Consider the following 26,396-nt stretch of genomic DNA (forward strand, 5'->3'; position numbering starts at 1 on the left):
ATCAGACTATTAAATTTAAGATCACTCAAGAATTAACCAATAGGGTCAAAAAGAAAGTTGTAGATTTTGTCAATACCTACACGTGGATATAAAGAACGTAAAAAACGAAGCTCATATGCCAACGTTATGAATTTTTTAAGATTGGATGTTTTACATGCGTCCTGTGTCACGTGTCAGCACCAGACGAAGCCTCGGGGCCTACACAAGACTCACAACGTGAGAGGCATGTTTCACGACGTGAGAGGCCAATGGACAACCTATAAATAGAGCCGAAAATCATTCAATCCTTCACATCTTTCAGCTCCATTCTCTCCCAAACCCCCCAAGGTCCTAAGAGTTTTTCTCTAGCACCTCCTAGGTGTTAGTAGCGAAGCCCGGAGCGTCATAAGTCTCTGAGAAGAAGAGCTTTCGACTCAGAAGTTCTGCCCGTGCAGAGCCCGATTCCTCGATACCCCCCTCCCCAATAAGTCAATTATGCTTATCGTACTTCAAGTATAACTTATGTTTAAGTTCATTATCATTATTATGAACCTATAAACAAAATTTATCAGTGATTCAAAGTCGTTATACCGATTGATCTACTTATGGGAGAGGTGTCTATAACAGTCATGTTGGCTTGGTTGTTGGATTTCAGAAAAGCTATATTCTAAAATGGTCCTGCCTCCTAACAGTCCTACTTGGTTGATCCTTACTTGATAGATCATGAAAGTAGACTCTAGGTTAATAATAAATTTAGACTAATAATTAGTCACAATAAATATTAGACTAAAATATATTGATAACAGTGTTAGGTTTCGTCAGAGAAAAAGATGATTGTTAGAAGCAAAGCGCTGCCCGAATTTTGAGTCGTCCCTTTAACAAGTGAGGGCATATTTACTTTCATCTTACACATAGATATGGAGTATTTAATATAAACTATGTGCTATGTGTACATATTATCTGTGTTCTGGATATATATGTTGGATGAACGATTGATACATGTTTTATTTAATTTAAATTGTATATGTATTTTTATACCTATAAATATATTGGGTAAAGATGGTTAGATGAGAGATGATGTGAAAAAATACGAGAAATGAAAGATGATATAGATGATGAGATGTGTAAGATGATAAGAAGCTTTAACCTTAATGATGGTGTCATCTAGCAGAAAATATAGATGATAACCACGGATTATTCTAGACAATCCTGTGGAACGTTAGCAGAATCGCAACCTGTAGGTATTTGTGAACGAAGTGTTCATCAGATGCACTCTAAAAACCCCGACAACTATGGACTTAGTGCCTTATTAATAAACCTTGACAGCTATGGATTTAGTGTCATATAGATGAACATTGGCAGTTGTGCCTAACAGATAACATCGACAACTATAGACTTAGTGCCAGTTGGATAAACCTTGACAACGATGGACTTCGTGTCTATTCCTTAGGAATGAATGAATGAAGAATAAATGATTCCTAGGGTAGATCATTAAGAAAAAAGAAGATAATAGGGATAGGTAATCGGGTTAATTGTTTGACATGAAATATGTAAATAAACAAATTAACTATATTATTGTGGGTTGAAAACCCTATGTACTCACTAGGTTTTCCAATCTGACTCACTCATTTTATTGGTATCACAAGTATCGATGCGAAGATATATCACACTGAGAGAATAAAAAAGATGTAAATCATTAGTGTAAATGAACGTAATATCTTTTATGCTTATGTTTATGTATTGACGATGACATTCAAATGTTTTAATATAAATAAAATATATTTTTTCGGAAATGCTTTGATAATATATTTATCATATTTTTGGTACAAATTCCGCAATAATATTCTACAAAAATGATACTCTGATTTTAAAATAAGTATAAATAAAATTTTTAAAATGACCATGAATTTGGGGATTATATATATATATATATATATATATATATATATATATATATATATATATATATATATATATATATATATATATATATATATATATATAACCACTTATTAATTTACATTATAAAAATTAATATTTTAATAGGATTCATAACTTTCAAATTCTAATATTTCTAATTTCTAAGTTTTTTTATTTTATTTTATTTCTACATGAAAACTTAACAAAATTTCTTATTTCTAGTAAGATGTTAGAATTTTAGTGGCGCTTATAACTTTGGAACAGGGACGAGCATATGATTTGTCTAACCGGTCCGAATAAAAAAAAAAAAAAAAGAAATCAGGACTGCACCGAAAACACATCTAACTTGACCAGTTTCGATTTTAATTTTTAACATAAATCGGTTTTTGGGTTTGGATTGGACCACACCCAAAATATACGTTTTTACCCGGCCCGAATCGAAAACAAAAGTTTTTTTTTTTTGGTCGACGTATTGCATTGAATAATAAATATCAGTTAGTACTTAGCCATCAAGGATTATTAACAGTAACGTTGAGCATTCAATAAAATTTGATTATCTAATAGAAATGATACATGAAAAATGTAATATAAATAATCTAACTTTACTCTTTAGTATCGGACAAGTATTTGACAATGAAATAATTAAATGATAATATACATAAATAGAGTACCAAAAAACTAAAAAAATGATTTTGAAGACTTAAAATCATAGTAACCAAATAGTTAATTAGAAAAAGATGTCCAACAAATAGAATATATGAACCATGTGGTGCCAAAAGTTATAATTAGCCCAACAAATACTACAATTTGGTCCAAAAACCGAATCCTAATTAAGGTTTTGAAACCCAAACGGACACAATTTAAAACGGTTTGGTTTTCTGTTAGGATATTCAAGAATTTTGGGTTTCGGGATTTCGGTCTTCGTGTCGGTTCAATTTGGATTTGGTCTGTTGCTCATCCCAGTTTTGGAAAACATTTAACTAAGTTGTATAATAAAGTTATTTTAAGTTTTTTTTTTCTACATGAAAACTTACAAAATAACTTTTTTATTTATTATACGATTAGTTGTAAGATCAATGTATTACATGTGTTAATTTAAAAAAAAAAAAAAAAAAAAAAAAAAACTAAAAATGAATGTCAAAATATTTAAAAACTTTGAATTTATAAGAAAATAAGAAAAATAATAAATTATTATAATGAAAATGTTTTTTTTATAAATTTAAATAAATAAAAGAAACTAATAAACATTAATTTTTGAATTTTTGAAATTAAAAGGTAAGTTTACTATGAAATTGATATCCATTTGTTACTACATTTATTATAATTATTACATTAAAATATTACGTGGAAATTAATAAAATAGAAAAAACTCATAAAATGAAATATGGAAAAATAATAATTCAAAATAATCACAAAATGACATTTGACAAACTGAATAAGAATGTAACAAATGACAAAAAAAAAAAAAAAAAAAAAAAAAAACTTTCATTTATTAGAGATGAATAGGTGTAAGATCCATATATTACATGAGTTTCATTTAAAAAGAAAATTAAATATAAAAATTCTAAATATTTGAAAAAGTTTTAATTTATAAGAAAAATTAGAAAAATGTTGAATTATAATTATTAAAGTGTTTTTTCTCTTTTAAATTCAAACAAATAGTTTATATAAATAAACAAAGGAAACTAATGAAGTTTTAATTTAAAAATATTAAAATTACAAGGAAAGTCAATTATTGAAATTGATATACATTTATTATTATATTTATTGCAACTATTATATTTAAATATTATGTGGAATTTAATAAAATGGAAAAACCACAAAATGCCATATAAAAAAATTTTAATTGAAAATAACCACAAAATGACATGTGGCCAAATCAATAAGAATGTAACATGTGGCTAAATCAATAAGAATGTGACATGTGACAAAAAAATTCATTTATTAGATTATATATTAGATTTTTTTTAATGGAGTTTGTAACTTTGGAAAATATTTAACTAAAGTCGTATAATAAAGTTATTAGGTGTAAGACCCATGTATTATACATGTTCATTTTAAAGAATAAAAAATATGAAATTGTAAATATTTGAGAAGTTTGAATTTATAAGAAAAAAATAGTAAAATATTGAATTATTAAAATTAAATTGTTTAATTTTTTTTTAAATTAAACAAATAGTTTAGAAAAATAAACAAATGAAACTAATGAAGCTTTATTTTATAAAATTTGAAATTAGAAAGAAATCAATTAATGAAATTGATATGTAATTTATTATTATATTTAAATATTATGTAGAAATTAATAAAATAGAAAAAAAAAAAAAAAAAAAAAAACCCACAAAATATCATAGGGAAAAAAGTTAATTGAAAATAACTATAAAATTACATAGGTTGTAATTATTATATTTAAATATTATATAAAAATTAAGTTTTTTAAATTATACATAACAAAATAGCTTTCTTATTTCTTGTAAGGTAGTATTGGTTTGCGCAGGCATCCATTATCTTTTTGTTCATCTAGTGAAAACCCCTGTCTAAACCTCTCTCAAATATCCTATCCTGTTGCTACAGCGACCTCTCAGTTCAATTATCCAACCGGCGACGCCGTCACACGGTCGCTCTACTTGCCCCCGAACGCGCGCAACCACCGTACAATCCTCTTCACCGCCGTAACAATTGCCGGCAGACGGACGGGAACTGACAAATAAAATGGCCGCGTCACTCTCTCACACTCTCCCCATTCCTCGTCGCGGTCATTCTTTCGTTTCACATATCAAGTAAGCAATCATTTCTCATATTTACCCTTATCTGCACTTGATCTTTCTCATATAGTCGATAATATCGTTTTGTTTTCCTATTAAAATGAGATTAGTTCAATTCTGTCGCTAGCGTTTGGCTACCTTCATCAATTAGCAGGGTTTGTAGTTTATTTATAACCCAATTTCTGTCACATTACACGAAAATTGATATGATTTTGTAAAGAATGCATCTTATCTTCATTGTTCTAAGGATTCCATTGCTGTTGTACACTAATAAGATTTTTAAGTAAGTTCTCACTGTAATAGGCTAACATACTTGAACACTCTAGTAAGCAGATTGTTAGCATATATCGCGTTGACCCCAACTTCAATGGCCAAAGACGAGCAAGGGTGGTCTGCCAAGGCATGTTGGCACCCAGAAAATTTATGCAGAGAAGGAAAAAGATAGAAGTTTTTGAAGATGCTGCTGATGAAGAAGATCAAAAGAGCTGGAGGAAGATGATGAATGAAATCGATGAGGTGGGCTCTGCAGTTTCTGTGCTCAGAACACGAAGAACAAAAAACCAACCTCTTCCTAAAGATCTAGTTTTAGGAACCTTAGTTAGATTTAAACAGCAAAAGAAATGGAATATTGTTGCTGAGGTATTAATTATACATGATCACTGTTAATTGTACAACTTTATCATATGATTAAGTTATTGGATTATTCATTAGGGTTTGGTGTTGCTTGTAATGCTGTTGTAGATTCTTGAGTGGCTTCGAACTCAGCATTGGTGGAATTTCAATGAAATGGATGCTTTGATGCTGATTACTGCTTATGGAAAAGAAGGGGATTTCAACAAAGCAGAAAGGGTTTTTAGTTATATAAACAAGAAAGGTTATCCACCAAGTGTTATATCTCATACTGCTCTTATGGAAGCTTATGGAAAAGGAGGTCAATGCAACAAAGCAGAAGCAATATTCAGAAGGATGCAATCTTCAGGACCTGAACCTTCTGCTGTAACATATCAAATAATTCTCAAGATATTTGTTGAGGCATTCCATTCTTCTTCTTCTTCTTCTTCTTCTTCTTCTTCTTCTTTTTTCTTATTTGTGTTTTTAGATTTTGAACCTCATCTTATGGATGTTGCAGGCAGACAAGTTTGAAGAAGCTGAAGAAATTTTTGAAAGCATTTTGACAGATGAGGTGTCATCTTTGAAAGCAGATCAACAGATGTTTCACATGATGATTTATATGTACAAAAAAGCAGGAAGCAATGATAAAGCTAGAAGGCTATTTTCAATGATGAATGAAAGAGGACTCCAGCAAACCTCAGTGACTTATAATAGCTTGATGTCATACGAATCTAACTATAAAGAGGTTGCCAAAGTCTATGATCAGGTAATATAAAACAAAAAAGTTAATTCATTTTTATATTATTTTATATTTATATCTTTTGATATTGCATGTAGATGCATAGAGCTGGGGTCCGCCCTGATGTAGTCAGCTATGCCCTACTCATTAGTGCTTATGGAAAAGCCAGAAGAGAAGAAGAAGCTTTAGCTGTTTTTGAAGAAATGCTTGATGCTGGTGTAAGGTAATTTTAATTCATAATTTAAAACAAAAACAAAAAAAAAAACTTTATGGGTTTTATATTTTTTACTCTGTTTTGTTTTAGGCCAACACAAAAAGCATATAACATCTTGCTTGATGCATTTGCAATATCTGGAATGGTGGATCAGGCCAAGATTGTGTTCAAGAGTATGCGAAGAGACAGGTGAGAAGGGTATTTTCGTCTTTTTTTATATAAAAAACAAGAGATTAAGATACGGACTAAATTATGTTATGGTGTGCAGATGTACACCGGATCTTTGCTCATACACAACTATGTTGTCGACATATGTGAATGCATCTGATATGGAGGGAGCTGAGAGATTTTTTAGAAGGATAAAGGAAGATGGACTTGAGCCTAATGTTGTTACATATGGGACTTTGATTAAAGGTTATGCAAGGATTAATGATCTTGAAACAATGATGAAGAAGTATGAGGAGATGCAGATACATGGTATTAAGGGGAATGAGACTGTTTTTACTACAATTATGGATGCGTATGGGAAGAATAGAGATTTTGGAGATGCTGTGATTTGGTTTAAAGAGATGGAGTCTTGTGGGGTTGTTCCTGATAAAAAAGCAAAGAATATTCTTTTGTCTTTGGCTAATTCAGTTGAAGAGAAAGCAGAAGCTAGTAAGTTAGTTGGATTGAGTGATGATTCTATCAATGAGCATATAGTGATTAACAACAATATTCGTTTCGATGATGATGATGATGATGATGATGATGATGAAGATGAAGATGAAGATGATGATGAAGAAGATGAAAACATATCTCTTGTGGATGAAAGGAGAGAGGTGTCTGTGGCTGTTGGTGGTATAAAATGAGGAAATGAGTGATAAATGGTTTATCTTTTGTGAAATTTTGGAGCTAGAATTGGATAAGTGTGTATAGTGTTAGTAAATTGCATGGGATATTTAATGGGTAGGTATGCAAAAATGCACTTTTTCATCATATTGCAAAAATCTCTCCACTCATATTAGCGAATACCTTTTGAATTTATTATTTATCATGAATTTTATGACTACTATTAATAGATAAATAAAATCTTGTTGGGTGTGTAGTATGGGATTTCTGAATGTTTATTATTACTAATATGTTCGATTAAAAAGATAAACGACTTGATAAGAGTATTTGTTAGCCACTTTGTGACATTATGTACAAACTAAAATCTGTCTTCCTTGTCATCGGAAAAATTACCTTTTTTTTGTTTTTTTTTTTTTTGTGTGTTTTTTTTTTGTGTGTGTGTGTGTGTTTAATGATCGATTAACAATTTCATTTTGAGATATCATGTGTAATGTACATATCAATAAACAACTATTATTCTTTTCTACATAACAATAAGCTAGTGTTATGATCTAGGACAAAATTGCAAGAATGGTTCCTGTGGTTAGGTGAAATTGCCACTTTGGACTAGCACTTCTGGTCCAATTCATTTTCTTGCTACTTTGGTTCATTTTACTTTAAACTTTTTTGTAATGATGATTTTGCCTTTAGATTTTGTTTTTTCAATTATTTACTTATTTAAAGACTTTTATAATTAAAATAAAAATAAAATAAATACACATCTCTCTCTCTCTCTCATTTCACACACAAGCATACAAATCCACCTTTAAGAACATGAAGAACGCCCGATACTCCCCTCCCATCTCTATCAAAGTAGATCATTTGGTCACCACCATAACCACCGCCAAACCACCAAAAATACCAATTGTGCCAAGAAAAATCGAGCCTTCACACAGTCACTATCATATTCACCTTCAACCCACCATAAAAAAGCATCACCATCAAGAACCCATCATCCCCATCTTCCTTGTTCTTCCATTTCTCTTCTGATCAAACTGCAATTCAAAAAATATTAAGAAAGAAGAAGGTTGATGATTGAGGGGTTGTGATTGAACAGAGAATTATCGAACAAAAAAGGAAAATAAAATAAAATAAAGGGTCGCTTTATTTGTCTTCTTAAGTGTGACCTACAATTGAGTTTGAAGAAGGAAGTAAGGAGACACAGACAACATTAATGGAATTGATGGGAGTAATCAGATTCTGATCTTCTGTAAGTTGATGATAACAAAGGAAGATTTGGAAATTGACACACACACACACACACATTTAGTTCTGGATTGGGGGAAAAGATCATCAAAGTCGATTACATCTCCTCTCAACATCCTTCCCTCCCTTCTGTTTGGAATCTGGATCTTGCTGTTTGTTTTGGTTCGAGTTTCACACACAAAAATCAATTTAGATTGTGGTGAAGGTCAGTTCATCAGAACAAAAAAAAAAAATTTGGGTTTGACTGTCACACATAAAAATTGATTCGGGTGGTGGTGACGATGAAAACATGTTTGATTTCCCACTACTTTGATATCGAATCGTTAACCACCAACAAATGCAAACTCCGATCTGGTTCATGATCTTGTTCCCACTTCTTCCTTCTTTAGATTTCATCAGAGCCACCACTTTGATTTTTTGGAAACTGGTTTTAGTTTTGTTATTGATTTTGGTTTAGTTTGCTCTCCGTCAACCCTTTCAGCTTATCCATAAACTAATAGTCAGTGGGGAAGAAGTTGAAGTTAATCTTCACAATTTAGTGTTCATCAGGGAGTGATGGTGTAGGAGAATGATGTCTACAGAGAGAGAGAGAGAGAGAGAGAGAGAGAGAGAGAGAGAGAGAGAGAGAGAGAGAGATGTATTTTTTTATTTTTATTTTAATTATAAAAATATTTAAAAAAATGAGAAATTGAAAAAACAAAATCCAAGGACAAAATTGTAATTACAAAAAAATTTAGAGTAAAGTGGACCAAAATGACAAGAAAATAAAAGCTTTTGGACCATAAGTGCTAGTCCAAAGCTGTTTGGCCCAAAATGGCAATTTCGACCTAAATACAAGGACCATTCATGCAATTTTGTCATCTAGTAGTTGCAATTTCATTTGTTTTGAAGTTGAAACTTCTTTTTTCTCACAGAATGACATAAATATAAGAGTAAATGAATCACACCATAAACAGTCATATTTCTCTCTCTCATGATCTTGTGTTGAAATACAAAATACATCAAACTCATTACAACGTGCAAAAAGAAAAAAGCTTCTTGTCTTCAAACCATATGCATACGATACACGAGATAAGTAAAACTTTGAGCCTTAACAAGTAACAAACATCCAAACAAAGGCAAAAGCAAATCAAACACAATTAATTAGTCAAGTTAAACTTACTCACTTTCAAGTTTCAACCTAAAAACTTAAACAAATCCTTCGCACATTCATGAACCGGACCCCACCAAATCAAAATCTCCTCCTTGGACTTCTTGACCGATTCCCACGAGGTGATCTGGCATATTATAAGTTATAACAAAGCACATTAGCTACACAAAAAATGAAACTTAAAACATGCATTTTATTTCATATGTTGAAATTTGAAGACATAATAAAAAGAGGAAATAGGAATATATAATTATATATACCTCCTCCTGTTGTTTCTCCTTCTGAAAGGACCTTTACTGAATGCCCAATCAACATTCACATTCTGAGTCAGCAGCTCACCTCCATCCATTGCAGCTATAGCTTTCTCTGCTTCCTCAAAGCTTTCATACTCAATCAGTGCATACCCCTGTTGCAGTATAAAGCCAAATTACAACTTTGCCACTTCCATACTTCATACATCAAGAAAACACAACTTACTAAAAAATAATATCACAATACCTTGACAAAACCAGTCCTGCGATCAAGATTTAGATGCAAGTTCTTAATCTCACCAAACTCCCCAAATGCGTTTTGTAAGTCGTCTTCTTGGGCTTCTTCATGTACCCCAGTAACCAGAATAATCCATCCCTCGATTGCTGCAGATATTCGTAAATTTATTATAATCAATGATAAAAAAAGGGTTGGCAAATTGCCAAGTCCGATTTTCCATGATAGCAATCTACCTTTAAACGATTTCAAAACCCTAGAATTTTTAACATCAACAAAAAACCCTAACGAGAAACCTCAAGTAACTTTCCTACTTGCATTGGGGGAAACAAGAGCAACGCAACTAAAACCCTAAATTTGAAAAACTAAATGTAGACATTATTCTAGAGGACACTTAAAACCTACACGGAAGGAATTAATTAGAGGCAAAAGAGAAAAGTTACAACTTACATCGTTCAGGACCAGGGCCGCCATCGGAATCAAGCGAATCGAAACGACCGGACATACGGTTGTTACGTTCGGCGTCGGTTTCTTCACGGAATCCTCGGCCTTTAGTTTTCTTAGGAGCGGCGGCGACAGAGCCGCCAGTGATAGCGGATTTCAGTTTAGGGATGGGAGCGGAAGCCCTAGGAGAAGATGCATCGACGTCAACGGCGGCGTCTTCGTCCATGAGATCATCGTCATCGGGCTCAAAGTCCAGCGCATCTACGTCGGCAGCGGTCGCCATTCTATCGGATTACGTATTCCGGGAGCGAATACAAACAACTGCGGCTTCCTGCGGTAGGAAGGGGATTGAGGGTTTATTGAAAGAGTGTCTAGTCTTTGCACATCTAGGTTGTGCTCGACTGTTTACAACATAAAAACTCAAATGGATTTTTTTTTTCTTTTAAGAAAAATTATTCCGGTTTTTTTTTTTCATGAAAGTGATAAAGAGTATTTATTTTGGAGGTTTTTTTTTTTGTGGGTTATTTTTAAAAAATATACAACATTTTGATTCCACTTATAAAAAATGTTAATACTTCTTTGTGAATCAACAAACTTATATTTTTATTTTTTATTTGACAAATTTGCTATATTTACATGTTTTAAGTTGATTTTTGTTTAGTTGGATTTGGATCATAAGACTAATTGGTTAATCAGTGTGGGCAACGCCCACAATCGTTTTTCTGACGTGGCTTCCCTTCAACATCGTTATAACGACGAACCCCCCTCCCCCTCCCCCAACCCCTAACCCCCACCCCCACCCCACCCCATTTTGTTTTCCTCCGTTGTGAGCCAAGTCGCTACCTCTTCATTGCCCCTATAATGTTTCATAACACGTATAGCGGTCCATTTTTTGACCGTTGGAGAACTACTAATATGTAAAAAAATATATATTTTTATTTCACATATAAATACACATACAAACATAAAATTTTAATTACACAATCTTTTCTCATCTTCATTCTATTTTCAACTTTAAAAAAACACTTTTCCTTTCAACCAAATATGGAGCAAAACCTGAACATCCCGCTTCCAAACACAAACACATCCATCTCGATAGGTTTAGCACAATACAGAAGTTATATGAACCTGCTCAACTCAAACTCACCCTAATGCAAAACCTACTCAAATTGCGAAAGATTTAGCAATTCTCCAGACTAGCGAAACAAATATGAGACCACGAGAAGCGCTAGTGCTCCGGAAGATGAAAGAGAAAATCGAAAGACAATATTTGGATGATCAATTGATCGGTTTTTAGTTTTTAGGACATTTTTTTTTTGTTTTTTGCTTTTTTTGTTTTGTTTTGTTTTTTGTTTTTTGTTTTTTTAAATGTTTTTAATGTTATGGTTAATCTAGGAGTTAATTAAATTGCTTGTTTCGTTTTTTATTAATCCAATGTGATTAAAAAAAAGAAATTATGACATGGAAAATTAAAGATGTTATAACAAGTTGTTAATTTCCTCAATTTTGTGTTATAACACCATTTTGATATGACATATAAGGTGACACATTCACACCCCTTAACTAGTTGTCCACACCTACTAGTCTAACCGTCTTAAAAGATCTACAAAATGGTTCATATACCGTTTGACAACTTTTAGGGTGTGTGTTAGCTTTTTTATCATAAAAATGTTTTTATGAAAAATCCTTATTGGATTATGGCTTTTTGGAAAATCAAATTTTAAAAAGTATTTGAGTTAATTTTTATGGTAGAAAAAGCTGAAAAGCCAATAAATTGGTTTTAAAAAGTGTTTGACTTAGGGGCTGTTTGATAGTTGTTGAGTGAGTCAGTCAATCAGACTGAGTAGATGCGATCTGAAGCTCTGATTGATTATACCTCTAATTAAAACCATACTGTTTGATTACGCCTCTGACCAAGTGTGCTAATTGTTCAATATGATTGTTTTTCCCTTTTATTCAATTTTTTGTGTTATTCAATTGATAAAATAGCCAAAAATACCCTTTTATAACAAATTCTATATTTACAAAACGACAAAGGAATGGAATATATATAATTAACAATGACAAAAATACCCTTTTATAAAACAAATACATATATTTACAATCTTTTACAAAACTATCCTTTATCTTATGCTTCCTAGAAAATCTAGGAGAAACATATCATAATTTTCGAATTCGCTTCATGTTGTCACAATGTTACTTAAGCCACATCATCAAGGTTAATGTTTCCTTTATTCTCAATGTTTGTTCCATCTGTTTCAAGAATCATTTCACAAAAATAATATTTCCATTCATTTATGATGTTGTGTAAAGTTCTGTTTTCCTCAAGTCTACCACTCTATTGATGATTATGCTCATTTACCTCTCTATTCCAACCAACTTCTAAATTAATAAGCAGAAACACTCTCTTGCTTTGCACCCTGTTGGAAATAAATCACATTCAACAGTTATCTATACTAAAGTGAGCAAATGAATGTAACAAATCCTCATTAGTACTCATCATATCATAAAAGCAATCATATATTTGACTTTCACATTGAGAAATAATCTTTTAGAGTTAATCAAGAATTTAAAATCGAACACCCAAATCTTGATTTTGAGAAATAATCATGATTTGAATCTAAAATACATGACAGAAAAATCAAACTAAAAAATACATACAGAAAAATTGAACTGAAAAAGGAGGAAAAAAAGAGGGTGTTTCTTACCTGTGGATGGAGGCCACAGCTCAGGAAAGGTCATGCTAGAGGGTGGCGGATAAGGTGTAGGTCAGAGATGGAGGAGTTGGTGCAGATGTCGGAGGTCGGAGGAGATGCCGGAAGAAGTCGTCTATGGGGTAAAGAGAAGGATGTTGCTCAAAAGGAGACAAACACATATGGACAACTACTCAGTCATCGTTTTTATTTTAGTGGACCGAATAAGAGCCTTGTGCACTGATTGTGGACCGAGTAAGAGACAAAATGGATGATATCAAACACACTTATTGGATCGGATTAGAGATAACCTCTTAGTGATCTGGTAAGAGGGTTATCAAACAAACCCTTAGTTTTTTAAAGATAAAAAGCTAATTTTTTAAAAAGTGTTTTTAGAAAAAACCTGAAAAGCTTTTAGAAAGCTCCATATTTTACCTATATAAAAAGCTCCAAAAAAATTGTTTCAAAAGCTATTTTTAAATACCCAAACATTTTTTTTTAACTTATTAGCTTTTCAAAAAGCTATAAGTTAATAAACTATTCCGAAAAGCAATTCCAAACATCCACTTAGTGAATGACTATGCCCAATGATAAAAATGACATTTTAACCATATGAACAATTTTATGTGAAACAAATGATTTGTTTGAAATCTAAATTAATAATACATTAAGGGTGTGTTTGGTTGGGTGGAATGGAATGAGAAAAGAATGGAATGAACTAAGTAATGGAATAGACGAGGTAATGAAATGATTCATTACCATTCCATCGTCATGTTTGGTTACTCTGATGGAATGGAATGTGTCATTCATCTATGTTGTTTGGTATGTACAAAAAACATAAAGGAATGGAATGAAAATAATTTACAATGATAAAAAATACCCTTCTTACACAAAGATCACATAATTCAATAAATTCAACATTATCTAGTCAAAATTTTACTTTCTTTAACTAATAACAAAAACTATTACATAAACATAAATGGTTTATAGAAATATAAAATTGTATTCATAATAAAAAACTCTACCATAAAAACATATCAAGGTCAAATCAACATTAACAAAAAAATGATCGTAATGTTTATAACTTAAAAAAATTGCAATATCATAAAAAAAATCATATAAATAACGTCAAGCATCATCTTCAAGCAAGTCCTTTACCCATCCAAATTTGCCTTCGTCCTCAACCGTAAAGAAGATTACCATCCTTTCCAAATACAAGACATAGGTCCCAGTAATGAGGAAATTTTTTACCTCTCCATTTTGCTGCATTCTTATGTACCTATAAAATAAATCCAAAAATAAATAAATAATAAATTATGCTAAAAAATACTTAAAATAACATTAGAACATTCAGTTAAAATCATCACCTGCAAGTATGCTTGCCAAACAAATTGAGGAGCTTCAAACATTTTATTTTCATAATCTCATCCAAAACCACTTGTGTTGTTCTATGACATCATATCATGCATAACAGACCAATCGCTCTTCAAAGTTATAATACGTGATTCGATATGTGGCTTTGCTTTTAATCCCGAGTTGGGAAGTGATACTATAAGTCGGGTTTCCACAGCACCAAAAAACCCAAGCTTAAAACCATTGTCTGATTTAAAGTGAGAACCCGAATTAAGTATATCAACCATAGCTTCAACAAGTTTCTCGTCTTCTATCTCATTCCACTTCCTTTTATTTTTTCCAGGACCCCTATCTCATTCCACTTCCTTGCATTACGTAGTATTCTACCATCCGCAGCATATCCTTCCCATGCTGGTAATACATAAATGAATTGCATATCAGGAGTACAAGCAGCAAGTACATTCGTTGTTATTTCGCCTTTTCGATTTATGTATCTAGGTTTGTCTGCCTTTGGTACATGTACACTTATGTGTGTCCCATATATTGCTCCTAAACATCCCTATAACCACAGTTAAATGTGTTGAGAATTAGAATGCTAACCAAGAATAATCTGTATATACTCGAGTCTAGCAAATCACATACCTTAAACCATTTCCATCTTTCATCGGTTGAAGTTTCTGATATAGGCTCGGGTTTCTTAAACAAATTTTTTTCCAATCGAATAACAACATTGACTACATTATTGAAATGTTTACTAATTGTCTCTCCTGATCTATGAAATTGAAACTTCGCCACACGATTTTTCACGTGGTGGGCCAAAATATACAAAAATATCGCTACTTGTTCGTCAATTTGGAGATACCTAGAGGCTTTTAACTTGCCATCAATCTCAACCATACGACACAGCTTAACAAACGTTGCCCTATTCATTCTTAATTGTTGTATACAAGTCACATCACTTTTGTATACTAATCTTTGCATATACTCTTTTCTCTCTGGGTGTAACATCTTGTAGCGAGGTCTAGTTGGACACATAAATATATGTAAGGCAATAATAGTACTCACTAGTTGAAAATACCAATTTACTAAACTAATTATCTCAATCCACAATGTACTAAATGCAACAAGTTTCTTTGTTCTTTCCCGTCTATTCATTTTAAGGCGAGCCATAACCGCAATAGTAGTAAATTATGGTAACATAATGAAATATTGAAAGCATATAAAATTTATTAAAGTGGGATATGTATATGAATTATGCTAAAACAGTCACATGTGCCATGCTTATCAGGATGGTTTGATGTCATTTATTTTGCTAAAGAAATTAGACAAAATGCAAATGTGATATGGGAGTTATTTGTTAATCAAGTGTACAAACATAAGATTTTGTTGAAGACATGGGCGGAACACCACCATTTCAGCTAGGGGCGAAACCAAAATTCTAAAACAAAACTATATAAACACATTTATTATGGTTCAAAGTTATAACATATAAAAGAATCTAAAAAAGTCAACTAATAAGGCATATTCTTGCATGGTTAATCAAAGTGGAACTCATTTCTAGTTTTATTGGTTAACCGTGTTTTAAACAAAACCATATAAATATGCCAATATTGGTTTTGTATTTTTGACATTTTATCCTTTATAGCTTAAAATATACATACATTATTTGTATATGAAAATTTTGTAGGTGTTAATGAAAGTATTTCAATTTTAATAACATAAACCAACATGTAAAATTCTAAATAGAGTACGTGGATGTGAATCAAAATCCACATACTCCAATTATTTCAATTTTAATAATATAAACCTCCTAGTTGTAGAGGGGCTGGGAAAGAAAGGGGACAGAAAGTCATTTTTTTTTTTTATAGGTTGGTGTTAAGATCTTTGCTACTCCTTTAGCTAATTCAAGTTAATCAAAATCCTAGTTGTTAGGAATTGGTGCATAAATTGTTGTTAAGAGTTAGTTGCTGTTAAGAATTGGTGCGCAAATTTTTGTTAAAGGATTTCAAATGAGCATAAAAGTGAAGGCAGATGCATTATCACACCAAGTCATGAGCACTTTTAAAAGGACTACTTAAATAATTTAAAAATAGACTAGTAAAAGGATTTAAAAATTGGATGTTCATTTTAACATCTGTCCCTTCTCAAATTCTAATGCTCTGATCAAACTCCAAACTTGCAATCCTATCATTGTTTAATTTATGTATGCATGTTCATGTCAAACATATAACATCAATTTTTTTTTTTTAACAGCCAAATAAAAGCAATTTTGATATGTAAAAAACTATAACAGTAGCTTCAAAAAGATAGATAACAAGAACACAAATTAGCAAATTGAATACAAAATAATTTCAAGAGCACAAACAAGTGAACAACCTTATCAGATGAATGTCAATAACAGAGAATACAACAAACCAAAAAAAAAAAAAAGCTAATCTCGAAATTCTTGGCGCTGTGATTAATCTTGGAGCTGTGATGAAATATACTTGAAATTGTCTTGAAGCTTTGGTGGTCGATCACGTAATGATTCACAGAAAATTGCTACTTCCTTTTTATTGTTTAATTTATGTATGCATGTTCTTGGCAAATCTATGAAACTTGATCAAGAAAATTATAGTTGCATCAAATGTTTCTTTATCAAATCTAGTACTAAAAGAATACATGATACAACAAATTCAGCATCTATTATCTCCAGTTACCTTAATGACTAGATTACTGACAACATTAGCAAATTATTAGTAATTGTCTTCATATTTAACAATTAGTTGGGTTATAAGATTCTTTCAGACCATTAGACAAACACCTTGTGTGCATCAAAGTCTAAACTGATCATAAACTGTATATTCGTCTCCAATCAACCCATAAAGGTTGTTTGGCTTTGTAAAGTGAATCAACATGAGAAAAAAGTTCTATTTGGCCCTTTAAAGTGAAACAATTTCAAAAAAATTAGTTTGCTTCAATAGCCACAAAATTCTTGCAGCAAAAATGTTATGATTCAAGAATCTTGACAAAAAGAATTGAAGTAAAAATTCAACGAAATATGAACGTGGATGAATTAGACTAAATATCTTAAATATCTTTGTATTTACCTTATATCTTAAAAAATCAACGAAATATATGGAATACTTTCCTTATTCTCAAAACCCTTGTATAGAGAAGGCAGCGAGAAGTCCATATCTTTCACTTATCTTTCCATTTCTTGATTTGATGAGGTTGAAGCTTAATTGATATTTGGGTCGTCTATCTGGATAGAATATCCCAAAATGTCTCTCCGATTCTGCTCCAGGTTTCATTCCTTCATCAAACATTGAATACAAATACGTCTCTATTGATCTTCCAGGCTTCGCCGGTGTCCCTGTTATCCCTGTGACATGTGCAATCAAATTCTTATAATAAGTTTCTGCGGTCTGAAATGTCCACGCATCACCTCCTGCCGATGGCCACCCACTCTCCGACACAACAATCTCCACATTTTCTCCACCAAGAGATGCTTGAGCTGCGTAATGAGCATCTAAAATGGCGTCAAAGAGGTTAGAGTAGTTCCGGCCATTATCACTCACAATTGTTCCCGGTGACAAAAACAACGCATACAGTAGATTGCCATTAGCGTCTACAAAATAGGGGTAGATGTTTACAAGCATTGGCGAGTTGTTTTCAGCTAGAAATCTGATTATCGGCTCAATAAACTCTCGTGCATTGTCATTAAACGCGCCGTTGCTGGGTGGATAGGAGACGCCTAACAAACCGGCGTACGTTACCGTCGACACCTTGATTTGGTTCCCTAGGCCGGCGGCTTTAATGGCGTTGTGTAGATTTCGCATCGCCGGAAGTACGTAACTTACGTATTGACTATTCGCGTTGTTTGGATCGACTTCGTTGCCGACGGCGACGTATCTAAACCTGACGTCGGAGTAATTTTGAATGTTGTTCTTAACCCATGTGTTCGCTGCGCTTTGTTGGTTGAGGGATTGCAGAGCATCATTAGGAACGCCGATGATGAGTTCGATATTGGTTCCTTTTAGGGCTTGAAGAGTAGCTCGATCTGGATCATAAATTCGCATTCTGGTTATGTTGTTGATCTTGTAAAGGTTCACCACATCCTGTTGCGATGGCAAATCATCACCGACTCTTCCGTAACACACCCCTACAGGTTGCGCATCTTGTGCAACTGTAAACACAAACTCATTCTTATATACATAGTATAAAAATAATTTATTTTGAAATGATGCGAAATTATATTAAATCAAAATGAATCATTTTAACTTTTCTAACAGTTAAACAAACCTTTTTTTTTTTGCTATTCGGTTTTCAAAATGAATCATTATAATATTTTTTTGACACAATTAAAAAGAAAATAATAGTTTAATTACCCAAACTCCATGTTTTGAAAACCGGACCGGCCGGTTCGACCGGTTCAACCGGGAACCGGTCCCGGATCCGGTTCTTAAATGCCAAAAAACCGGTATTCATTTGAACCGGTGAAAACCAGTAAAAACCGGTCCGGTTGAACCGGTAAAACCGGAAATTTTAAAAAAAATTATATATTTTTTTTATTTTTTTATAATTAAATATAATTATGATATCATCCGGTTTTCTCGGTTTTTGAGACCGGTCTGACCGATTGGACCATCTGAACCATCGAACCGGTAAGACGACCGGTTCGGTTTTCAAAACATTGCCCAAACTATACGATAAAACGGCTGTGAGGAAAACGAAAACGGTATTGACGGATCAAATGAAAAAAGAAACACACCTGTGATTATGAATACGAGAAGATCTACAAGTAACCAGAACAGCAGGAGCATTTTTGCCATAATTGAGGGGTTTTGAGTTGTATCATTGAGATCTAATCATATAAATATATAATGGACAAAATGTCAAAATCTTACATGTCATTGTTTTAATTTTTGGAAAAATCCTGGAAGGCCAGGAATAAAGATGGTTGGAATACAAATTATAAAAGTCAAATCTTTTTCTTGGAGTATCCAATTGGTACTTGGCAATTGCTAAGCCTCTCCCCTTCAAAATGAAATACCAATTTTACCCCTTATAATCCTTTAAACTCTTAGGACGAAATCTTATTCAAAATTGAATCCTATAGAATATTCAAAATTGCATCACACAGTTTATATTTACAACATCGAACCCTAAAAACAAATTCACCCTCTTCGTTTCCTCTATACTGCTCAACCACTATGCTTCTCTGCTACATTCTTGTCTGACGGCGGCAACAATCGATAGTCCCACGAATCCAATGGTTCTCCCCTTCTCAAACGATATCTATCGGTTCACTATGGATTAAGTGTTGGTTATTAATTCAATCTGAATCTTCATCTTATCTAGGTTCGATTTCCATCAAAACAATTTTTTTTTGTTGATTTATGTTCTAAGAATCCCTAATCTTAGATGTGTCATTAATTTTCGAGTGAACAGCCAAAATGAAAGAAAGCGAAAGGCGAAACTCACCTGAATCAAAGCACTCTGAACACTGCGATACGATGCCCTTTTCCACATTGCTTGCTCCAGCGAATCCACCAACACTAGAACCAAATAGGATCTCAATCAATTAATCAAAATCGCCAAGTTTGAACCAAAATCAAACTTGGTCCAAAAGTCAATGGTAAATGGTCAAAGAAAATCAACAGACTGGCCACCACATTGTGGTCATCATTGACCATGTCGTGGTGTCGATGCGACAAAATAGTCGAGACCAACCTAGCCTTCATGTCGTGGTGACTTTTGCCACATCGTGGCTATTGGGTATTCAACAACTTAATGGGTTAAATTGTTTTCTTCGATTCTAAGGGTTCTCTGTGACATCCCCATTTTCTCGGTTAAAAAAGATCAATTTCGTTTATGCTTTTTAAAATAAAATAAGAGTAATCTTTCAAAAGGTGTTGCGGAATTTGTCCCGAAAGCAAAATATAATAAACATTTATCAAAACATTTCTTCAAGAAATGTATTTTCATTATATAACAAAACCTTGGGATGTCATGATTCGATACAGACCAAAAACATAAAAGTACATTATAAGCCTTACAACAGTTATTAAATGTACTGACCTATAATCCAAAAATCCCTCGTCATCATCCAACTATGCTCTGGGTCCACTACCTGTAATATAAAAAGCTGAGTGAGTCAGACTTAGGAGCGTGGTGAGCATATAGGGTTTTCATCTCACAATAAATAAATTTATTAATTTCATCAACCAACGATAAATTTATTAATTTCACCAGCCAATAATAAATTTATTAATTACATCAGCCAACAATAAATTTATTAATTATGTTTAAACATCAAATAATCAACCCAATTTCCCACCCCATTATCTTCTTTACTCTTAAGGATCCACTTTAAGAAATCAGTTATTCCTCGTTCATTCATTCATATAGATTAACCTAAGAAATAAGCATGAAGTCCATCTTTACCTATGGCGCAGCTGACAATGTTATCTATTAGACGCAACTGCTAAGAACATCATTTATTCTCTAATTGGCACAACTGCCAATGTTATTTATTAGGCGCAACTGTCAATAACATCTATATCATCTTTCAACCCTCATTCTTTATCTACCCACGTTTTACCCAACATATTTGTAGATATAAAATACATATACAGTTTAGAATATGTATAAAACAATCTTTCATCATATATCTCAAATAAACAAACAACATATATACACATAGCACGTATTTTATATAAAATACTTCATATCTATGTGTAAGATAAAAGTGAAAATACACTCACTTGATAAGACGACGATTGTACAACACTTCGTCTCAAAACAATATTCTTTGATGAAACCGAGATGTGCTCTCAAAAACTGGGCTTCACGTGGGCAGAGTTTCGGCTCGAAAACTCTTTTTATCGGGATCTTCGGGCTCTCCGGGGTTTGCTTGTAATGCTAGGATGATATAATAGGCTTAGGGGTAATTTTTGCAATATTGGAGAAAGTATAGGGTGGGAGAATGAAAGTTTGCAACCCAAAATCGGATTGCACCGGGTGCTATTTATAGTGGCTGATCCCAGGAGTTACGCTGGGCGTAACTTTAGAGTACGTTGGGCGTACTCCCTCTCCAATCAGTACGCTCGGTGTACATCAAACATACTGGGCATACTAAGGGATAACTCCGAATGTGTCCAAGCTACGAACATGTGGCTATCAAGCAATGGAGTAGGCAATGTGGCCAATCTCGGATCGTAAACACGAGTAGGCTGGGCGTACTCTGAATTTCCAAACTTCAAAAATTCGTAACTTTCGCATACGAGTTCCGTTTTTTGACGTTCTTTATATCCACGCGTAGGTTAGACTATGCTCTACAACTTTAGTTTAGACTCTATCGGCTAATTTTGACTTTATTTTTAAAGTTATAGTTTTTTAGTAGGCTAGGACAGGAACAGTCCGTTAAAAATTCATAACTTCTTTATCTGACGTCTATTTTCGCCTGTCTTTTTACCGTTGAACTAATATCAACAAGATTTTCGATTCTCGTTTAGTTTGTTTAGGCTAAAAATCACTCGATCTAAAATTCGAGTTTCGGGCTGCACACTGATATGCCAAATCTTATAAAATTTATAACTTCTTCATACGAAGCCAGATGTGGACATTTTATTTATGCAAGCTCTCGATTTAACGAATACTACAACTTTTATTTAGATCGCTAAGGCTAAAAAACACTTTATTGTAAATTCACTTTTTACGTCATACAACGTCGTGTCAGTTCTATCGCGAAACTTCGACAAGTCATAACTTCTTTGTTATAACTTGGATTTCAGTATTCTTTATATCTCCGAAATCCTTGTTTTAACCACTACAACTTTCTTCATCGATATTGGCTTTATCTAATATTTATTTTCGACGCTTATTTTTATTCTTAATTTATTAAATCATAATAATTAAGTTTAAAGCACACAATTCATTCTTAATACTTCAAAACGAGTTACAATGGTTGACCTAAACTATTACACCATCATTAATGCTTAGACAAGAAACACAGGTGTTACAATTCTCTCCCCCTTAGAATGATTCCATCCTCGGAATCACACATCAACAAACAGTTTTGGATAGCGATTCATCATGTCACTCTCCATTTCCCAGGTGAGCTTTGACCTATTTAAATGTTTCCATCACACAAGCACTAAATCGACCATCTTACATCGCAACTTTTTAGTCTTATGGTCAACAATTGCCTCCGGTTCTTCAGTTAATCTCTTGCTTTCATCCAACCTTAATTTAGAAATTGGAATGATGCCGGGAACTTCTCCCGTGAACTTCCTCAAATAACACACGTGGAAGCTGTTATGAATACCTTCTAGTTCTTCTGGTAGTTCTATCTTGTAAGCTTGGTCCAATAAACCTTGGACTCAATTTTCCCCAAACCACATAACATAATCATCTTAGTCGGACTCGATTCGATATGACCTCTAGGTTTGGAATATCATTCATAATTTTAGTCATTATCGAAACGATGGTAATGACATATTTGAGCAAATACGAAATCATTTACTAGCTTCTTGGTAACCTTGTGACTTTCCTCGATCCAAGCATGAGTCCTATACTTCCAGTAGTGTAAGCCTCTACTACTATTCACACCTATCATACTCGTCCCAAGTATTGTATCGGAGATTTCCAAGTCATCATTCAAAATTTTCACATAATCATTTAATACATCAGATAACAAAACGAAGGTTTATATTATTTCTTGAAAACATTACAAAGATGTTGTAGTTTAACCTACACTATGCCTCTTATAGGCTACACCACCGAATACTATCTCCATGGTTGCGTTATATCTTGATTTTGGAACACATAGTCCTTACTCCCGATCCCTTGCATTCTTGCCTGCTTCATTAAGGATCATCGGGAATGCTTTTGCCTTTGGTTTTGGAGGTACATTTAACTTTGTAGCTCCTTTCCTCTTTGGGTAATCTTGCTTGTAGTTCCCTTCTTCATTACATTCATAACACACCCTTTTAATGAATGTACATTCATTGGCATAATGCCCGTACTTTCCACATTTGAAATATGTCACCTCCTCGCCACATTTTCCTACGTGTTTCTTCTTGCACTTATTGCACCATCTTGCTTCATCTCCTCCTCCTCCAAACTTCGAGAATTTTCTTTTCTCGTTGGACCCTAAAGTTCCTTCTAACTTTCTCTTCTCGTCAACTTCAACCTTGTTGGCGGCTCTTCCCTTGATCATATCTTCAACAGACTTGACAACCCAAATAGCTGCCTCCAAAGTAAGTGCTTGACGTACTGGAACTGCATACTCCCATGGAAGTCCCTTTGCGTACCTATCGATTTTCGTCAGCTCGTCTGGGACAATATGCAAAGCAAACTCCATTTTGTCTGTGAAGTTATTGGTGTATTCATCTACAAACATACTTCCCTTCTTCAATGTCTGAAATTGATTTTCTAACTCAAGCAAATTTTCGGCCGATCAGTACTTGCGCTTGAAATGCACCAAGAACTCTTCCCAAGTCAGTTGGAGTGGCTCATTAAGGCTTAGGGTCTTCCCCAGAGTGTTCCACCAGCGAACAACGCCACCTCTGAACTGACGCACTGCAAATATGGTTTGTAGCTTGCCTTTGCAACCACATGTCATAAAGGCTAAATCCATCTCCGAGATCCAATTCATTACTCTGAAGGGATCTTCCTTTCCAGTAAAAGTTGATGGCTTGCAAGTCATAAAGTCTTTATACTTGCATCCATTTTTCTCAACTCCATCCTCTTGATTATTCCTTCTAACCACAAACGGTTCATATTGACCAACATATCTACTGTAATTTCCTTCCTCCTACTAAACGTCGTTTAGTTCAGGTTGTTCAACAGGCATTAAAGGTTCAATCCTGTTGTTCAACAATAATTGTCTCATTTCTTCCTTTTGATTAGTCATCATTTCGTGAATCATGGCTCGTACTCCAGCCATTGTAATGGGTTCTGGTGCAGCTTCTGCTATCGGCACCTGTTCCACCACTTGGGGTTGAGGTTGCTGGTTTCTATTCGCATTTCTAGTTCCACTTCGGGTTCTTGCCATTATGATCTATACACCAAATTAGGCGAATTTAGATCTTCATTCATGATAGATACCTAAAGTCTCCTTATCACTCCGAAACGTTTACATGCTAGTTCTAATATCGTAGCCATACGCTTAGAATCCTGAACACATAAGGTTTCCAAATCCGGTCGACAACAGACCATAGATCCGAACAAATGATATCATATATGGAAAACATATAACATTTAGCACATAAAAGCATTTTAGGCATCTTTCCTAAAATATACTAGTGATCATGTCTAAAATATGGTAGACACTCATCTCACAATCATCGCTTAGCATTCTAAGTTTAAGTCTAGAAATCCTACAAATTCCTAGTTCGCTTAAACTAATGCTCTGATACCAACTGTGACATCCCCATTTTCTTGACCAAAAAAGACCGATTTATTAAAATAAAATCAGAGTAATATTTCAAAAGGTGTTGCGGAATTTGTCCCCAAGCAAAATATGATAAAATTTATCAAAGCATTTCTTGAAGAAATGCATTTTCATTATATAACAAAACCTCGGGATGTCATGATTCGATACAGACCAAAAGCAAAAAAAGTACATTATAAGCCTTACAACAATTATTTACATCTACTGGTCTATAATCCAAAAATCCCTTGTCATCATCCAACTATGCTCTAGGTCCACTACATGTAATATAAAAAACTGAGTGGGCCAGACTTGGGAGCATGGTGAGCATATATGGTTTTCATCCCACAATAAATAAATTTATTAATTTCATCAACCAACGATAAATTTATTAATTTCATCAGCCAACAATAAATTTATTAATTTCATCGGCCAACAATAAATTTATTAATTATGTTTAAACATCAAACAATCAACCCAATTTCTCACCCCATTATCTTTTTTACTCGTAAGGATCCACCTTAAGAAATCAACTATTCCTCATTCATTCATTCCTAAGGATACCTAAGAAATAAGCACGAAGTCCATCTTTGCCTATGGCGCAGCTGCCAATGTTATTTATTAGGCGCAGTTGCTAACAACATCATTTATTCTCTAATTGACACAAATGCCAATGTTATTTATTAGGCGCAACTGCCAACGACATCATTTATTCTTTAATTGGCATAGCTTCCAATGTTATTTATTAGGCGCAACTGCCAATAACATCTATATCATCTTTCATCCCTCATTCTTTATCTACCCACGTTTTACCCAACATATTTGTAGATATAAAATACATATACAGTTTAGAATCTGTATAAAACAATCTTTCATCATCCATCTCAAATAAACAAACAACATATATACACATAGCACGTATTTTATATAAAATACTTCATATCTATGTGTAAGATAAAAGTGACAATACACTCACTTGATAAGACAACGATTGGACAACACTTCGTCTCTTAAAACAATATTCTTTGATGAAACCGAGATGTTTTCTCAAAATCTGGGCTTCACGTGGGCAGAGTTTCGGCTCAAAACTTCTATTTATAAGGATCTTCGGGCTCTCTGGGGTTTGCTTATGATGCTACGATGATATAATAGGCTTAGGGGTAATTTTTGCAACATCGGAGAAAGTATAGGGTGGGAGAATGAAACTTTGCAACCCAAAATCGGATGGCATCGAGTGCTATTTATAGTGGCTGATCCCAGGAGTTACGTTGGGCATAACTTTAGAGTACGTTGGGCGTACTCCCTCTCCAATCAATACGCTCGGCGTACATCGAGTACGTTGGACGTACTAAGGGATAACTCCGGACGCGTCCGAGCTACGAACATGTCTCTATAAAGCAATGGAGTAGGCTACGTGGCCAATCTTGGACCGTGAACACGAGTACGCTGGGCGTACTCTGAATTTCCAAACTTCAAAAATTCGTAACTTTCGCATACGAGTTCCATTTTTTACGTTCTTTATATCCATGCGTAGGTGAGACTATGCTC

At 33.5% G+C, this 26,396-nt stretch overlaps 3 protein-coding genes across 3 annotated transcripts; 1 reads left to right on the top strand and 2 right to left on the bottom strand.

The window, feature by feature from the left end:
* Positions 1 to 4,383: 4,383 nt before the first annotated feature.
* Positions 4,384 to 7,204, top strand: LOC145033482 (Tetratricopeptide repeat (TPR)-like superfamily protein). Its single transcript, XM_078982083.1, has 7 exons — positions 4,384 to 4,676; positions 4,988 to 5,300; positions 5,403 to 5,693; positions 5,791 to 6,039; positions 6,111 to 6,235; positions 6,317 to 6,415; positions 6,495 to 7,204. The coding sequence occupies exons 1-7, from the start codon at positions 4,609 to 4,611 to the stop codon at positions 7,075 to 7,077; spliced, it is 1,728 nt and encodes a 575-aa protein (XP_078838209.1). The 5' UTR covers positions 4,384 to 4,608; the 3' UTR covers positions 7,078 to 7,204.
* A 2,116-nt stretch (positions 7,205 to 9,320) lies between these two features.
* On the bottom strand, positions 9,321 to 10,786 carry LOC145033495 (RNA-binding protein Y14A-like). The gene is made up of 4 exons (XM_078982094.1): positions 10,389 to 10,786; positions 9,951 to 10,087; positions 9,713 to 9,858; positions 9,321 to 9,579 (listed from the first exon to the last, which is right to left on the bottom strand). The coding sequence occupies exons 1-4, from the start codon at positions 10,663 to 10,665 to the stop codon at positions 9,534 to 9,536; spliced, it is 606 nt and encodes a 201-aa protein (XP_078838220.1). The 5' UTR covers positions 10,666 to 10,786; the 3' UTR covers positions 9,321 to 9,533.
* A 5,949-nt stretch (positions 10,787 to 16,735) lies between these two features.
* LOC145033505 (glucan endo-1,3-beta-glucosidase-like) lies at positions 16,736 to 19,298 on the bottom strand. Its single transcript, XM_078982102.1, has 2 exons — positions 19,182 to 19,298; positions 16,736 to 18,596 (listed from the first exon to the last, which is right to left on the bottom strand). Exons 1-2 carry the CDS (start codon positions 19,240 to 19,242, stop codon positions 17,566 to 17,568), a joined length of 1,092 nt encoding a protein of 363 aa, XP_078838228.1. The 5' UTR covers positions 19,243 to 19,298; the 3' UTR covers positions 16,736 to 17,565.
* Positions 19,299 to 26,396: the final 7,098 nt, after the last annotated feature.

This window comes from Lactuca saligna, chromosome 1 (genome assembly GCF_052625555.1).
Source record: "Lactuca saligna cultivar CGN05327 chromosome 1, ASM5262555v1, whole genome shotgun sequence".
NCBI lineage: Eukaryota > Viridiplantae > Streptophyta > Magnoliopsida > Asterales > Asteraceae > Lactuca > Lactuca saligna.

Excerpts from the sequence above, each read along its gene's own strand:
- LOC145033495 (XM_078982094.1), bottom strand. The coding sequence starts at position 10,665 with ATGGCGACCGCTGCCGACGTAGATGCGCTGGACTTTGAGCCCGATGAC. Across the intron at positions 10,088-10,388 it reads CGGCCCTGGTCCTGAACGAT|CAATCGAGGGATGGATTATT; the intron begins GTAAGTTGTAAC and ends GAATATCTGCAG. Across the intron at positions 9,859-9,950 it reads GCAGGACTGGTTTTGTCAAG|GGGTATGCACTGATTGAGTA; the intron begins GTATTGTGATAT and ends ATACTGCAACAG.
- LOC145033505 (XM_078982102.1), bottom strand. The coding sequence starts at position 19,242 with ATGGCAAAAATGCTCCTGCTGTTCTGGTTACTTGTAGATCTTCTCGTA. Across the intron at positions 18,597-19,181 it reads TCTCGTATTCATAATCACAG|TTGCACAAGATGCGCAACCT; the intron begins GTGTGTTTCTTT and ends TTGTGTTTACAG.
- LOC145033482 (XM_078982083.1), top strand. The coding sequence starts at position 4,609 with ATGGCCGCGTCACTCTCTCACACTCTCCCCATTCCTCGTCGCGGTCAT. Across the intron at positions 4,677-4,987 it reads TCTTTCGTTTCACATATCAA|TAAGCAGATTGTTAGCATAT; the intron begins GTAAGCAATCAT and ends TGAACACTCTAG. Across the intron at positions 5,694-5,790 it reads TTCTCAAGATATTTGTTGAG|GCAGACAAGTTTGAAGAAGC; the intron begins GCATTCCATTCT and ends TGGATGTTGCAG.